Here is an 18,043-nt window from a genome sequence, read left to right as displayed (position 1 = left end):
CCCAGCGGGGCTTGTGCTGGCAGTCCTCTCTGGCCCAGCGGGGCTTGTGCTGGCGGTCCTTCATGGCCCAGCGGGGCTTGTGCTGGCGGTCCTCTCTGGCCCAGCGTGGATGATGGCGGTTGCCTCCTGGGCAGCAGGGCTGGTGGCGGTGGCCTCCTGGGCAGCAGGGCTGGTGCGGGTGGTGGCCTCCTGGGCAGCTGCGCTGGTGCTGGCGGTGGCATCCTGGGCAGCGGGGCTGGTGGCGGTGGCCTCCTGGGCAGCTGGGCTTATGGCGGTGGCCTCCTGGGCAGCAGGGCTGGTGCTGGCGGTTGCCTCCTGGGCAGCAGGGCTGGTGCTGGTGGTGGCCTCCTGGGCAGCTGGGCTGGTGCTGGCGTTGTCCTCCTGGGCAGCTGGGCTGATGGGGGTGGCCTCCTGGGCAGCAGGGCTGGTGCTGGCGGTGGCCTCCTGGGCAGCAGGGCTAGTGGCGGTGGGCTCCTGGGCAGCGGGGATGATGGCGGCCTTCTCCGCCGTGCTGCTCTTCCCAGACCTGCTGAGTTTCTTGTGCCCCTTTTTGGATCTTGGGAGGGGGTGTCACAGACACACTGGGAGAGGACACAGGGGACGTGTGAATAGTAGTGGGGGTGGTGACTGCACGTGAGCGGGTTGTGGTGGTGGGTGTGCTGGTGATGGACGTAGTGGCTGTAGAGGTAGTGCATGCAGGTGTGAGTGTTGACAAGACTGGGAGGGAGGAGGGAGACGAGGAGGAGGGGGACACAGTGGAGGTAGTGGATGTTGTTGTGTCTGCATGTGTCTGATGCTTGCGTGAGTGTCTGTGGGATGTGTGGTGCTTATGTCTGCGTGAGCTTCCCTTGTGTGTTGACGTGTGTGCATGCTGGTCTAGAGGTGTGCTTGGGATAGGCTGGGGTACAGGGGATTGGGTCTGAGTGGAGGAAGTTGGAGGGGGGAGGCTAGACACAGGGACAATGGCTGTCATCAGTGCTGAGGCCAGAGTCTGAAAAGCTTGCTGAAGGGCCGCCTGACCAGAATGAATGCCCCCCAGGAATGCATTTGTTTGCTGCAACTGCCTTTCTACACCCTGGATGGCATTCAAAATGGTAGACTGCCCAACAGTGAGGGCCCTGAGGAGGTCAATGGCCTCCTCACTGAGGGCAGCAGGGGTGACTGGGGCAGGGCCTGAGGTGCCTGGCGAGAAGGTGATGCCCACCCTCCCGGGTGAGCGGGCACAGGGCAAAGGCTGAGGGGCTGCTGGGAGGGCGGTGCTGGAAGGGGGGGGGTGGCGGCTGTACCTGTAGATGGTGGGGGCACAGATGTTGCCGCCACCACAAGGGAGCTCCCATCAGAGGACGAGTCTGTGTCAATGGTCTCAGCTCCTGTCCCCGCCATGGAGTTCCCCTCACCCTCCGTCCCACTGGTGAAGTCTGATTCCGTAGTGTGGCCCTCCATGGCCATGTGGGATGCAGCCCCCTGGTGCTCCGGTGCCACTGCTCCTCCGCATGATGATGCTAATGCACACAAGAACAGGGAGACCACAAAAAGGAGGGGGACGACAGAAGAAAGACATGTGCATGCATTACCGCTACCGTTGGAGGACACGACAGACACAGAAGCCCCCTGCACTACGCCGCGCTCATGGGCTCCACTGTTCAATTCCTGGGAAATGGCCTACTAGGCTATGGACGACATCTGCACACATGGATGACACAGGGGCATGACTGGGTGTACTTGGCACTCTACAGAGGTGCAGTGGGGTGCCACATGGACTGCCTTACGGAGGGACCTTGCCTACGGAACTCACCCTGGCCTAGGGATACCCATATCCCACCTCCCACACCCAGACCCCGCCACTGCGCACAAAATCAGCAGAATGAGATTGTACTCACCCCCTTGTGGCTGCTGTGACGCCCTCAAGCGCCCATCCAACTCCAGGTACGCCACCGCCAGGAACCTGAACATCAGGGGGGTCATGGTGCGACGGGCACCCCTCCCACATTGGGAGGCCATCCCCAACTGAGCCTCCGCCATCTTCTTGCTCCAGCGGCGAATGTCCTCCCATCTTTTCCAGCAGTGGGTGCTCCGTCTGTGGTAGACCCCCAGGGTCCGGACGTCCTTGGCGATGGGACGGCAAATATATTTTTTCTGGTGGGTGCTGACCTACATGAGTTGTATATGGGGAAGAGAAACTTATTTCCAACTGCACCGTCAAAGTGATTGGCCCCCATCCCTACCCTTGCCATGTGGCACATGCACTCACCGTCGTTTCATGCACGCCACACTCTCCCCCTTCCTTCTTACATCCACCCCTCTCCACACAGGCATAGCCCATACAGCATGCTCCCAGTGTACTTACCTGTTTGTCTGGAGGACCGTAGAGTAGCGTGTACTGGGGGAGGACCCCATCCATGAGTTTCTCCAACTCCTCCGATGTGAAGGCAGGGGCCCTTTCCCCAGTCGCACGAGTCATTGTCTCTTCTAGACCGAGGTCACAGCAGCACTTGCAGTGTAGGTCCTCTCCTGTCGAAGATCAGGTATCGTGTGATTGAACAGATAGAAAATGGTGGTCAGGTCCGCGGCGGTGCGTAACGTCACTGCCAGTGTACATCGTCATTGGCTCCTGAGACCCATAGGGTCCAATGTTAACCAATGCAGCATTGCGCCACGGTCTTCGACCGCCTTCCGCGACGGCGTAGAACGCCAGCGCAGTTACCTCACATCCCACTGTCCCACTTTACAGGTCAGGCAGCCGCCATTTCAGGGGCCCACATGTCTTCATTTTTAACTGCGTCACACATACATAGGCCTAGACTCAACACACATACAGGCCACTTTTTAGTTTATGATTGGTGTTCTGTGTAAGCTGTGGGTACGTACCTCTGAGTTGTTTGACTCTGTGCTCGCTGTTGTCCTTCATAGGCACCGTCCGCTGGGACATGTGAGGAGAGGGCGGCATCCTCTGGTGTACCGACCGTTGGCGGACCTGTCGACAATGGAGGAAAGACATGTGATAATCACATACAGGCTTGAACGTGCCACAATCCAGGAACTGTGTACCCAGTTGGTGCCAGACCTGATGTCAGCTATCCGCCATCCCACAGGAATCCCCCCTCAAGTGCAGGTGCTGTCAGTACTCCATTTCCTTGCAAGTGGGTCATTTCAAACAACAGTGGCCATAGCATCAGGGATGTCCCAGCCCATATTTTCCAACGTGTTGTCCAGAGTGTTGTCTGCCCCGCTGAAACACATGCGGAGCTACATCGTTTTCCCTCAGGTGGAGGATTTGCCTACAGTGAAAGGGGATTTCTATGCCCTGGGACATATCCCCAACATCATAGGAGCCATTGAATCCAGGAGTGAACAGGTGTACAGAAACCGGAAGAGTTATCATTCGATGAATGTACAGATGGTATGTTTGGCCGACCAGTACATCTCCCATGTGAATGCCAAGTTCCCTGGCTCAGTGCATGACGCCTACATCCTGCGGAATAGCAGCATCCCTTATGGGATGGGTCAACTCCAGAGGCACCGTGTGTGGCTATTAGGTGAGCACCTGGAAGCTAGTCAGTGGGAATGGTTGTCTGGGGATATCCCTCCAGGTTAGTGTGTGTCTAACATTTGTCCCTCGCCATTTGCAGGTGACTCTGGTTACCCCAACCTGTCATGGCTACTGACCCCAGTGAAGAATCCCAGGACAAGGGCAGAGGAACGCTACAATGAGGCCCATGGGTGAACTAGGAGGGTGATTGAGCAGACCTTCGGCCTCCTGAAGTCCAGGTTCAGATGCCTCCATATGACAGGTGGATCCCTATTATACTCACCAAAGAAGGTGTGCCAGATCATCGTGGCCTGCTGTATGCTTCACAACTTCGCTTTGCGACGACAGGTGCCTTTTCTGCAGGAGGATGGTCCAGATGGCGGTGTTGTTGCAGCTGTGGAGCCTGTGGACAGTGAAGACGAGGAAGCAGAAGAAGAAGAAGACATGGACAACAGGGACTCAGTGATACAGCAATATTTCCAGTGAAACACAGGTAAGAATACAAACCTGCCTACTACATGTACTTAAACACTACTACCTCACTACTGTCTGTCGTTTTCACCCAGTGTATGGTCACTGAGTTGTCACTTTCCCTTACGATTTCACAGATCTGGGTCCCACAGGGTGACATCTGCTTTGATTCCTCATAGACTAGAACTGTGTGATATAGGTATGTTGACATTACAAGTGAAAGAGCTTTTTGCCACAGTAATTGCCAATACAGTATTCCAAAATCACAGACTGACTCCAGATTGTTTTGTGCTTTACGGGTGTTTATTTTAGTGCTCAATATTGGAAGGGGTAGCAAAATGGTGAGTGGTGATGGCGGGGGAATGTCCATGGCAGAGTCCAGTCTATTAGTCTCACAGGTGCATTGCCCAAATGGGCATAGGAAGTGGAGCTGGGGCAGTTTAAGTATGGACAGGGTGACAAAGTGGGACAGTAGGATGACAATCAGGGTGGTCTCATTTCTTGGCAGGGGTCTTGGCATCATTCTCTGTCTTGTTCCTGGATCTCAGGGACCATTTGCGAGGTGGTTCTCCCTCTGCAGGGGGTGGGGTGCTGGTGTGGTGGTCCCATGACGGTGCCTCCTGTCCACTAGTGCCGGCGGAGGTGGTGGGCAGTTCATCGTCCAGGCTAGTGTCAGGGGCCCCTTGTAGTGCTACAGTGTCCCTCCTGGTGTTGAGTACTATCCTTCAGCACCCCTACGATGGCGCCCAGGGTGGAATTGATGGTTATGAGTTCCTCCCTGAAGCCCATATACTGTTCCTCCTGCAGGCGCTGGGTCTCCTGAAACTTGGCCACTACCGTTGCCATCGTCTCCTGGGAGTGGTGGTAGGCTCCCATGATGGAGGAGAGGGCCTCGTGGAGAGTGGGTTCCCTGGGTCTGTCCGCCCCCTGTCGCACAGCAGCCCTCCCAGTTCCCCTGTGTTCCTGGGCCTCCATCCCCTGGACCGTGTGCCCACTACCACTGCCCCCAGGTCCCTGTTGTTGTTGGGGTGGTGGGTTAGCCTGGGTTCCCTGTAGTGGTGGACACACTGCTGATTGACGTGTCCTGGGGACGGCGGTATGGGCCCGCTGGGTGGGTGCTGTGCTGGTGTTTCCAGAGGGGGGAAGCTCTGTGGTGGCCTGTGACTGGGTGTGGGGAACCGACTGTCCTAAGGTCCCAGATGGGCCGGGCTGGTCATCTAGATCCAGTTGGACAGAGCTGCTGTCATCACTGTGGGCCTCTTCTGTTGGTGGTGTGGACATGTGTGGACCCTCCTGTCTAGTGACGTTGGGTAGGGGTCCTGCAGGGGTATAAAAGGATGTTTATTACATCTGTGTGTGGCATAGTGTGCAATGGGTGGGTGACCGTGTACCCCAGTGCTTGCATTCCTGTGTGGGATCTTGTGTGATGATGGTTTAGGGGGGTGTATAGGTATGTGCAGTGGCCATGCTTTAGTGATGTGTGTCCATGCGTTGTTGCTGCATGCAGGGCTTGGTGTTGGGATGGGTGGGTTGTGATGTAGGGACATTTGTGAGGAGTTAGAGTGATGGTGGTGAGGGTGAGGGTGGGGGTATGTGCTGGCATGCAGGTAGGGTGGGGGATGTAATAGTTAAGATTTGACTTACCAGAGTCCATTTCTACACCTACTCCTGCGAGGCCCTCAGGATGCAGAATCGCCAAGACCTGCTCCTCCCATGTTGTTAGTTGTGGGGGAGGAGGTGGGGGTCCGCCGCCAGTCCGCTGAACCCCAAGGTGGTGTCTTGAGACCACGGAACGCACCTTCCCCGTAGGTCATTTCACCTCTTCCTGATGTCCTCCCGATTTCTTGGGTGCTGTCCCACTGCGTTGACCCTGTCCACTATTCTTCGCCATAGCTCCATCTTCATTGCAATTGAGGTGTGCTGAACCTGTGATACGAATAGCTGTGGCTCTACCCGGACGATTTCCTCCACCATGGCCCTGAGCTCCTCCTCCGAGAACCTGGGGTGTCTTTGCCGTGCCATGGGGTGGTGTAGGTGATGTGTGGGGTGGTGTGTGGGGTGATAAGTGTGCTGATATGTAGTGGTGTGTAGTGTGAGGTGCGTGCAAGTTATGTGGGTGATGGTGTTGTGTGCCTGTGGATGCTAGTATTGTTGATGGTGGTGTCTCTCTCTGGCCTTCGTTTGTGAATTTTGGTCGTAGGGGTGTGTGGGTGATGTGGGTGTGTGTTATATATTGTGTTGGGTGTGTGGGAGTGGTGTGTGTATGTGTATCAGGTGTGTGTATTTGGAATTGTCCAATGTTTCTGTGTTTTGTAAATGTGTGTGTATTTTGAGCGCAGCGGTATGTACCGCCAATGGAATACCGCGGTTGAAAGACCGCCGCGTGTATTCGTGTGTCGTAATAGTGTGGGCGTATTCCTGTTGGCGTGATGGTGGAGGTTTTCGCCAGTTTATCACTGACCTTTTGTGTGGCCGACTTGTGTGGGTGTCTGAATTTTGGCGGAGTCCGTGCTGTGGGTCATAATAGCTGTGGCGTTTTCCGCAGCCGCGGCGGTGTGTTGGCGGTCTTCTGCACGGCGGTAAGCGGCTTTTACCGTCAATGTTGTAATGACCGCCTATATTATTGGCTAATGAAAGCCCTCACAAAATAAAAAGGCAGACATATTATTTGGACCACACTTTAACTGAGTTGAGGGTTTGGATGTGAGATATAGGTTATCAGCATGTTAGTATACAAAAGATAGTTTAGTAAATAGAACACAATAGCATTTCGCATTGTTTATTATATGATAGTACATATATAGAATTGAGAGCTTCAGAAACAAGAAATGTACTAAAGAAAAACGTACTTGTAACTTCAAAGGCTAAACCCAATAAAGCTTTGAATAACGGCAATTGCCACTGCCCAGCTCATGATCGTCTATATATATACATATATACATAAAAGTTGTAAGTAATGTGTTAGATCTGGCAGGGCTCATTCCAGTGGTATCAGGTGCACACGGATTTCAGGCGAGAGTACGTAACTCATTGAGGTATGTTATCATTTTGCTTTCAATAAAATATATGTTATTTTGTTAAGTATTTTTTAAGATACACTGTGCGGTCCCAGATATCAATCCTTACCTGTACGCAGATATGAAAATACTACATTTCTTTTGCCACTATTTTTGGTTGCAGTGCTTCTTCTGCAAAAGTATTAAAGCCTTTAATTGCGATATAAAAACTCCATCACCTGCGGAGCACCAACATTCAAGCAAAGTCATTGAAAATTCAAAAGATCTCTCTCACGCACACACATTACAAAGTGCATATTGAAGGTTTAAATTCGGTGAAAAGACTGAGCGGCATGTTTCTCCCGCCTTCTGAGATAGTCAAAGAGAATATGAAAATGGCATATTATAGGAGTCATTGTCGCATCTATAGTTCTGCTGTTATTTTATTTACGGAGCTTTTCCAATATATCATTTTACAGTACTGAGCCCAGTGCTTAATTTGTGCTTGTTGTTTCCGGTGCGGAGCACCGGCGCATATTCCTGAGGGCCGGCGCTTATTCGCAAGCATTGTCTGCCAGCAAAAGACATGTGGGAAAGACGAAAGAGGAAGAGAAAAAACAAAAAGCGCCAGAAAGGGGGAAAGCAGGAAGCTGCAAGAGTGAGCTGAAGGGGCAGGGGGTGGCTGTAAATGGATTGAAGAGGCACAAAATGGTTCCAGGATTAGGCTGCCTCAGTATTCCGTGCTATCACTTTAAGTTGTAGCAGCCACGTGTTTAAGAGGAGGGCTTTGAGCACCGGCACCTTTTTATTTACAAATGAAGCACTAACTGAGCCTATTTATCATTTTTCTCCAGGTATTGAAATGGAAATAGTTAACAGTTGTGAAAAGGACAATGGCGGCTGCCATCACCATTGTGAGCACAAGACTAATGGACCACTCTGCTTTTGCAACGATGGGTATTCCCTTCATTCGGATGGGAAAACATGCGAAGGTAAAATCTTTCAAAATATGGCATTTGGTGGAATCACAAATGTATTAAGGTTGTTATTTTCAAGCTTCTGAAAATGCACAGAATTGCACATCTGAGAATGTGAAGTAGCTTTTACATCATTCACTTGAGAGTTAAACAATTAAGCTTTACTTATTACTGTGATTAGGAAAGATCTGATGTCTCAAGAAGTTTACTTGAAATTAGTTGCACGTATATTTGTTTTTGACTTAATAATTGCTGGTTGCTTTCTTAGTTGAAACAATAGTATCTCTTTGAGAAATGTAGTGACTTTTGCACAACCTTCCGACAGTTACAGTCATAACAGCCCCTTAACTCAGTATTAAATGGACATAATAATCGGACACGGTTTGCACATTTCTACTGCCATGGCCTGAACAAGCAAATATAAACTCTCCTTACGTACACAGGAGAAGCATGCATCTTCCAGTTTCTACAGATCTGTGCTTGTGCAAGGAGCATTTTACGGGTGGCCCATAAACTTGGATGGCCCCAGTAACAAGAGTTTTGAAGCCCATCAGAGTAATAAGTTTTGAATTTTCAGACTGAGAATTTCGGCTGCTGAAGTGTGCAACTCCGAGGACCAACATGCAGGAATCATAAAAGCAATTTTCGCACTCAACTGAGATAGCATGGTGAACAGAACAAGGAAGAAAGACTTGAGTGCTACCCTGAGCCACTGCCAGTGCTTAGACGTATTGCAAGCAGCCTCCCTTCAACTTTTGTGTGTTTTATGTAGCGCCCTAAGTGGCATGGCTAAGACTGGACGTGGGACCAATGGTCACTGTGGAACCAAGATGTACTCAGCTGATGAGCCCATAACTAGGGTGAAACTGGTCCTGAGTTGCTTGTTTTCTGGTTAAGGGAGGACCTGGCCTAGCATTTTGGGCTGGAATTTTTCCCATAAGGAACAGGATCAAGACTGATTTGGATATGGCTGGGTCCAAACTGAGGTGGCATGGTAAGCAAAAGAATGATGGGTTGGGATGCTACAGTGAGCGATTGTCAGTGGTTAGACAAAGTGAAAGCATTTCTCCCATCACCTTTTTTATGTGTTGTGAGTTCCAGGGCTCATCAGAAGTATTTGTCTTAAAAGACCACAAGATTGGGTAGCAGGCAGCCAGTAATCAATGGAACCGGTCAACTTTTGTGTTTTGAATTTGAGCAAAATTATTTTCAATTCTCGACTGGGGTGGGATGGCTGAGAGTCATGGGGAACCATTCAAAACAAGAACTCACCTGCTTCATCCCTCGGCTTGTTTTACACCAGGTACCCTGATACTCCTCCCATCACCTTCTTATCATGCCTCATCCTGCCCAAATATTAAAAAAGCAGCTCAGCCCTGCTCTACTAAGGCTTTGAGCTGGCACTTATGTGATGCATAGTGGTGCACGTAATTTACCATTCTGTTCAAAGGTGTTTTGCACTTAAAGATGTATTTTTCATAGCACAAAAATCACTTTACATCAAGTGGATGTTAATGGTGTGGATCAGTATAAACACCCATATGTTCTGATGCAAAGCCATCACTAGTATGATAGCCATACCAGTCCACTGCACCCTGTAGTCCTCAGCTGGAGGCTTGCCAAGGAAACACTCAACAACCCTCAACATCAGGCCCACATTTCACACTACTTCAATGAAAATCAATGCTTTTAAAGTGGTCTCTCTGGGCCTCGGTATTCACAGCATACTTGGAGCCTGCTGAGACCTGGAGAAGACTCTCTGTGAAGCTGAACAGTTGTGGGGGCTTTAGACAACCAGCCTCTGTTGGATGACAAGGCACGCCGTGCCTTTTCGGCTGCCAAGGACACTCAGGCTGTGGTGGTGGAACATCTGAGATGTTATAAATTCTGAGACTACACTTCTAGATTGCATGCTATGGACGATAATCCGGTCCTCTTTTGGCATGGTTGTCCCTCCATGAACTCTAGCCCCCTTCCATCACCGAAATACAAACCACCAAAGGACTCAGCCTAAGATCGCAACCCGACATCCTACAAGCCTTCAGTATTTATTATGCTGCATTATATCAATCATCGCAAGCATCATCCCTCAACGCTGTCAGCCAATATCCAACCTCCTTTCCCTACCTTCCATCAGTGCACTGCATAGAGGAAAGCTAGACAAAGTGATCACCATTACAGAGGTGAAAAAAGTCATCCATGACCTGGTCCGTAAGAAGACCCCAGGACTGAACTGTCTCCCCGTAGAATACTATGAATGATTCTCGCCCACCCTCGCCACATGTTTAGTCACAATATACAATGAAGCACTCACAACAGAGTCCGTTTCTGCCTCCCTCTGGAAGGCCATGCTAATTTCTATACTTAGGCCAGAGAAGGACCCCACTAGCCTCTCCTTCTACAGCCTGATAGCTCTACTGGGCACAGACTACAAAGTATTAGGAAAGATCCTGGCAGAACACTATCAGCAGATACTCCAAACATTGGTACATCCAGACCAAAATGGTTTTGTGCCTGGCCTGCAGCATTTCTAACAATATTAGACAAATATTCCATGTTATGGGACCAGGACTCTCTACATCACCCTCTGGCAGCTTGCCTCATTCTTGACCTTGAAAAAGTCTTCGATTCGCTGTTTGGGGCTTACTTGTTCAAGGTTCTCCACATGATGGTGTTAGGTCCCCACTACCGAGCTTATACTAAATTACTATACACAAACCCCTCCTCTAGGGTACAGATTGGATGGCTGATCTCCTTCCAATTCTCCATAGATTGGGGTAGGCACCAGGGTTGTCCTCTTTCTCCCATCCTTTTTTCCCTAGTCGTGGAACTTCTGGCTGTTTGTCTTCGCCAAGAGGGCCAACAACGGGGGATTCCATTGTATGGTCTTACACACGCCCTGACACTTCATTCAGATGATCTCCTCCTGTATATAACGGACACATCTCAGGACAAGGACCACATATTGACGACCTTCCTCGACCTTGCAGAGATGGCAGGCCTAAGAGTAAACTGGGGGAAGTCCCATGTTTTTCCCCTCCGAAGGAAGGCCCCGCAACAACATATCCAAATTGGCCAAATCCCATTGGCCTGGAAAATAGCAGTGGTTTGTTACCCAGGTATCAGACTATTTCAATGCCAGATGGACCTCTTTTAAGGAAACCTGCAAAAGGCCCTCACTGCTATTAAATCCCAGATGCAGCTCTTCTTGGGCCTAACCGGCAGAATAGCTTTTCCTAAAATGATTAGCCTACCCAGGCATTTATATTATTTTGTGAATATCCCCGTGTTTCCCCCTCACCGCTTTTTCCGAGACCTGGACCAACTTCTTGGTGACCTACTCTGGAGGGGACAAAGGAGAAGGGTTGCTCTCCACAAACTCTGACTGCCAGTGGGACAGGGAGGCCTATCTGAACAATGAACGACTACCTTGCAGCACAACTTCAATGGGTTTTCCATTGGCACGCAGGTAGGAACCTGTTTGAGATCGGCACATAAGAGGCCTCACTTTGTGCCCATACCATACGACATCCTCAATTTATGAACAAATGTGTCGCTCGTGGTCCCTACATTACTGGATCACCAGAAAATGCCTCACAAGAGTTCTCCCAGTAACTCGGAAAGTATCCCCCTACTCCCCTAATATTCCACTTCAGGGCTTGCCAGGACCTTTGGGTTCTTACACCACAGACCACATGACGGAATGGCATACATACTCCTTAGACACAATCTGTGATCTCTATTGTGTTTCACAATTTCTGACATTTGAACACCTATGCCAAGAATATCATCTTTGCCTGGGACAATTGGTGACTTACAGACAACTTCTGGGGTCACTTTGCACGCTTTGGGGTGGCCAGACACAGAACGGCTGACCCACGTGGCTGAACACACCCTATACGTAACGGGGGAGGTAAAACATATTATCACATGGCTGTATAGGGCCATCAGAGACCACACATCCACTTCGCTTATCCACTTGTGGAACATTTGGGAGGATGACCTGGGTAGACCTCTGCAAGATTCAGAATGGAGCAGTGCATTGAACCCCAACAAAAGGTATTGCAGAATGCCTGCATCAAAAACATTCGATATATGGTGTTACGCAGAGCTTATCTCTCACATTCAAGGTTAAACTGAATGTTACTCACTGCAGCCCTATCCTGTTCTAGGTGTTCCTACCCAACAGCAGACCTCCAGCACATGTTGTGGTACTGCCCATCCATGGCTTCCTACTGGGCTGCTATTCATGACACACTTGCCACTTGTTAGACCTGACAGCCCTAGGATGGTCTTCTCTCAACTTTTTGCTTGCCTTCCTCCATTTTTCTGATCTTATTTTGCAGATTTTAGGATTTTGCACACTTTACCTCTGCTGACCAGTGTTAAAGTGTTTGTGCTCTCTCCCCTAAACTGGCATATTAAATACACCTATAAGTCCCCAGTAAATGCACTATATGTGCACAGGGCCTTTAAATTAAATGCCACTAGTGGGCCTGCAGCAATGATTGTGCCACCCACATATGTAGCCCCTCAACCATGTCTCAGGCCTGCCATTGCAAGGCCTATGTGAGTGGTTTTACTTGCACTTCAAGTTGGCTTTTAAAAAAAACGACTTATCAAGCCTTCAACTCCCCTTTTTCTACTTATAGGTCACCCCTAAGGTAGTCCCTAGGTAACCCTTAGGGCAGGGTGCTAAGTAAGTAAAAGGAAGCACATGTACTTGTAAGTTTTACATATCCTGATTGGAAAAACACCCAAAGTCGTGTTTTCACTTTTGTAAAGATTGCTCCTCTCACAGGCCAGCATTGGAAATTCCCTTATATTTCAAGTTTATTTATTTATTGTTTCATGCAATCAGCCTTTTAATAAATAAAAATAGTTATTAGTAAAATAAGAGAAAAATAAAAGAACATGTATTAAAAGTGCATCATGAAAACATGTGCAATATGGTCACCTAATAGCATTACAACCGCACGTAACCTTGATAAAACATTCATCTAATACATGGGCACAAACAGAATTAGTTAAAATACATATACAACATAATCATCTAAATGCTATAGCAGCACAATGCGTTGAGTGTCTTATTCAATCCATAATAGGCAGCCAACCATATTACAAATGCAGGCCCAGGATGAACAAAAGTGCATGTGCATAAGTAACTTTAGAAAAGTGACAAATTAGATCTTGGAGCCTGGCACCGCACATTGCGGATTCTACAATGAGATGCTCAAATAGGGAAAGAGATGCCAGATTTGTTCTCAGATGGTCGCCTTGCCCAGAGGTAAGGTGCTGCTGACTCAAAGAATTCCTATGGATCAAATGGACTAAGCTTAGATGGAAGTCCTCTCAAGCAGGGCCCATATATAGGATGCTATAGAGTTGTGTGAACTAATGTCACCAGGCCTAGCACAAATCGCTAGCCTAGCACACTTTACCCCACAGTACTTGAGAAGGGGCAGAAGCCTCGCCGCCGTGCCAAGTCAAATGTTTTTACAGAGCAGGATAAAATGGGTTAAGGTGTTTATTCCTCCTGTACTAAAATTGCAATGCTCAAGCCCAGCAGCAAACCTGTGAATAGGGAATAGATAGTCCCTAGTCAGTAAAATACCCAGCCTATACTTTATGTACATCGTTCTCTTAGGTTCAGGGTTTATCAGGTCCAGATAACCAGTGCAAGGTGGACCAAAAGCTTTATTAAACTAGTGGCTTGAAATTGATCCTGGCCTAAGAGGGAGGTGTGCACTCATTAACTTGTGTTTGCAGTATCAATCTTTAATCTGCTCTGTAGTGTCCTGCCTCACTCTACCAGGTTCTGCCCACAGGGCCTCCAACAAATCATAAAATACAAAATTGACTCTAGAGGGATCAATCAATAGGCATTGTCGCTTGGGCTCTCATTATTCTAAATGAGACTACTGGATTTCTAGGCAGCAGGATCGATAACGGTGTGGGGGACTGAGTCTGACCCACGTGTAAAGAACTCTGTCACCCTAAATCCGGTTTTTGCTCCGGCTAACTAGCAGTGCCTCATTTCTCCCATGTGGAAGGAATGATTCGGCAGCCGAGCGCATGACATCTTTGGAACTTCTCAGGGAAGTCGTGGTTACTCAGATCCAAACCAACTCTCTTATTTCCAATATGATCTCATATACAAATGACAAAGACAGTATAAGTTTTATATAATGTTTTAATAAAACGACTGTATTTTAGATATTAAGACGTGAGCCGCAATAACCAGAACGATACAACATGGTAGGATTGAAATAGTCACCAGGAGAGTAAAACATAAGAACAAAGCTATCATATTGTCTAACAGTTTCTACTCTCCCTCTGCTTGTTCTATTTAGAGCACATCATGTTAAGCTTCTAGCTTGCCTATTAGAATCACTGTGGAGACATCAGCCCTCATACCTGAGCAAAGACCTGTGATCTTGGTTCAGCATCTGCAACGAGGCAGTCAGCGTCTAGTTGTGGTTCCCTGGTCGGAATCTCCCTCTTGCGTGTATTGGGACAAGGAAGTGATTTTATAACTAACATGTCATCGTGATCACAAAATGTCCCTACGCAGGAATGCCAAGTCTAAACTCCTACCACGTCTATCGGCAATGTACCAGACTGTATCCTTGACTGAAGTACAGAGTAAATATGTTATGGAGAACTCCAGTGCTGAAGTAGGCAAAACAGTGTGATATGAATAAAAAACAACACGTAGAACTGGCTATTTGAAAAATAACAGTACGAAGCCTAATAAAAAGCATGTTGAGCAAAGTGCACAGAGGCGCTAAGCTGTCAGCAAATGAATGAAATATATTCAGGGCAAAGTGCACAAAGGCCTAAAGCCTGAAGCTAAAGCGCAATGAATACGTAAAACTAACCACACTACAGCATCATTTGGACCAATAAAACATGAATTATTATTGTCCTATTATTCTTTTTTTATTGCAATGTACACTCTATGCAGTATTAACCACTTGCCACTCTGGAAACACCTCTGGGACAATTAGCTAAACATCGCACATAATCTCTAAACCATTATATATAGTACATCACCCTTATATGTTATTTGTTAGAGAGCCGTAATCCACCGTCATTTCAAACAATGCTAGTCTGTCTGACCAGGTAATCCATTAGGCTAAACTTAATTGCCCCAGTCTGTTGCTGTTATTTTCACTGTAGAACGAATCGTGGAATCCACCACTGTCCATATATCAGTAAATAATACTCCTGGTATGTTGATGTCGAAGAATTTCAGCCTATTCAATTCCGGTCTCTTCAGGATCCATAAGCGGAACCACCTTGCTTTAACAACGATTCCCTTTTTCCCTGCCTTAACCACGGATGTGATGAACAACGCACATGTGTGGTTAAAGCAGGGAAAAAGGGAGAGCGCATCAGGAGAGGACGCAGTCAGGTAAGTGGGGCTGGGTCAGGGTTGGGGGTAGTTTTTAGGGGTGGGGGTGGATTAAGGGCCTGGGGTGGGGTAGTGTGGGTCAGGGTAGTTTTTTTTTTCAGTGGCAGGGGTGGGGGGGATCGGGGTAGTTCTGCTTTTTAGGGGTGTGGGATCGGGTAGTTCTGTTTTTAGGGCCGGGGTGGGGGTCGGGGTAGTTTTGTTTTAGGGGTGGGAGGGTCGGGGTACTTTTGTTTTTGGGAGTGGAGGGTGGGGTAATTTGTTTTTTGAGGTGAGGGATCGGGGAAGTTTAGTTTTTGGGGGTGGGGCAGGGGTATCGGAGTAGTTAGGTATTTGGGGGTGAGGGGTGGGGGATCAGGGTAGTAAGATTTTTGGGGGTGAGGGGTGGGGGGATTGGGGTAGTTTGTTTTTTGGGGGTGAGGGATCAGGGTACTTTGTTTTTTGAGGGTGGGGGGTCGAGGTACTTCGGTTTTTGGGGGTGGGGGGACTGGGGTAATTTGGGTTTTGGGGATGGGGTGGGAAATCGGAGTACTTTTGTTTTTGAGAGTGGAGGGGTCAGGGTAGTTTGGTTTTTGGGGTGGGGGATCGGGGTAATTTGTTTTTTGGGGATGGGGTGGGGGATCGTGGTACTTTTGTTTTTGGGAGTGAGGGTCGGGGTAGTTTGGTTTTTGGGGTGGGGGAATCGGGGTAGTAAGGTTTTTAGGGGTGGGTGGGGGGATCGGGGTAACTTTGTTTTTAGGGGCAGGGTGGGGGATCGGGGTAGTTTGGTTTTTGGGGTGGGGAATCAGGGTACTTTTGTTTTTAGGGGCAGGTGGGTGGGGGGGTCGGTTGTTTTTAGGGTGGGTGGGGGAGGTTAGGGAAAGGTTTAGGGCTCAGGGTGGGTGGTATCCGTGCTAGTTTTGTTGTAGGAGTGGGGAGGGTTGGGTGGTTTTAGTATTAGGGGTGGGGTACTTCTGGGCCTTAGGGCAAGTGGGGTAGTCACATGATAGAACTACATATGCCGTTCCCACACATGCCTTTACTGTGCATGCTTTTACAACGAAAAATCGTTGTAAAGGCATGCGTGGTAAAGGCATTCGTGGTACCAACGTGGTCATTGTTCCGACCGAGTTGTTCAGGCATGCGTGGTTCCAGCATTCATTGTTTCATCATATATTCTCTTGAGCCAAGACTAGGATTTGAACCTGGTCCAAGTGCTATCTGGGCGATGTTAGAAATGGGGTTTCTGGTTGGCTAGGGTATGCACCTAAGCCAGACAGAACTCACCCTTTCTAGTCAGGGCAAGGGAGTTACACGTCCAAGATAACCCTTGCCCACCCCCTTGGTAGCTTGGCACGAACAGTCAGGCCTATCCCAGAGGTAATGTGTAAAGCGTTTGCACAACACACACAACACACGTGATGCACTATCCCCACCACAAAGGAAACACAACACCAAGTTATATGAAAATATACTGTATTGTACACAACGCAATTATTAGACCAAACATCACATATCAGTAGTATCCTGCTACCTTAGCAGTTGTCAGAACGTTACACATTAGTTACTCTGCAAACTAGCAGTAGTTACATATAACACACAGTATTCTGCAACATAAGCAGTCGTCAGGAAACACGTTATTATACCGATGCACTTGTCATAAGAATATCATAAACGCCCATAGTAGGAACATTATAAAACATATGGCAAGTCATAGAAACATTTACATACATATATGAAGGCATCAAAAACAGGTAGGCAATATAGGTATCAACAAAGTCTGTAGAAAGAACCTAAGATATATATATTGGGCCTGATTACAACTTTGGAGGAGGGTGTTAATCCGTCCCAAATGTGACGGATATACCACCCGTCGTATTACGAGTCCATTATATCCTATGGAACTCGTAATACGGAGGGCCTGAGATCCGTCACATTTGGGACGGATTAATACCCTCCTCCAAAGTTGTAATCAGGCCCATTGTCTTTTGAAAAGAGTACCTGGTTTGATGATGATGGCACTTCCAGTGCCTGGAGAACGAAACCGTGGGGGCCCCCGGAGCTCCTCTGCGCCAAACGGGGCCCTCTTCTACTCTGAGGCAGAGGAGGGTGGCACCACCTCCTCTGTACTATTGACCGTCCCCTCCAGGGGCCCGCGATTACTGGGGCCCACTGGGCCTCCACCGGCCCTCAGTAGGGGGCCAAAGACCTCAAAAATAGCGGAGGGTGGAGGGGGACGCCACGCACCCCCTCCGATCAGTGACGTGTCCCTCCTGAGGCCCGCAATCTCTAGGGGTCCCCCTCGGGCCTGCACTGGCCTTCCGAGTTGGGGGGGACCACACAAAACTTGCACTGGCCCACGAGGGGCCAATAAGAGGCCTATGGTGTGGGCGAGCCTCCGGTGAGGCTGCTGTCCCGCCCGCAGATCGACAGAGAGCCCTCCTGGGTTCGGCAGGCAAAGGGGAGGTGTCCTCCTCTCCTTCCTGCCTCCGGCGAGGCTTCAGGCCTGAAGCAGGGCCTTCTGGTGCTACGGAGGCGCTCTACGGAACAGACCTTGCACCGGGGGCACCAATAGGAGCACGCTTGCTCCTGTCTTCAGAGAAACTGTTTCCTTCGTGCCCCAGGGGCACTGTCAAGCGTGCTTCCTTCACACTTTAGTCGAACAGCCTCCCAGGGC

At 49.1% G+C, this 18,043-nt stretch overlaps 1 protein-coding gene across 1 annotated transcript in view; it reads left to right on the top strand.

Annotated features, from left to right (window-relative positions):
- LOC138265069 (multiple epidermal growth factor-like domains protein 6) overlaps positions 1-18,043 on the top strand; it is a 768,694-nt gene that overhangs the window by 465,116 nt on the left and 285,535 nt on the right. The window contains exon 10 of the mRNA XM_069212617.1: positions 7,851-7,988. Within this exon, the coding sequence (XP_069068718.1) occupies positions 7,851-7,988 (138 nt within the window). The remainder of the gene's footprint in view (positions 1-7,850; positions 7,989-18,043) is intronic.

Source organism: Pleurodeles waltl, chromosome 11 (genome assembly GCF_031143425.1).
Source record: "Pleurodeles waltl isolate 20211129_DDA chromosome 11, aPleWal1.hap1.20221129, whole genome shotgun sequence".
In the NCBI taxonomy this organism is placed as follows: domain Eukaryota; kingdom Metazoa; phylum Chordata; class Amphibia; order Caudata; family Salamandridae; genus Pleurodeles; species Pleurodeles waltl.
This window is presented reverse-complemented; position numbering and strand designations above follow the sequence as displayed.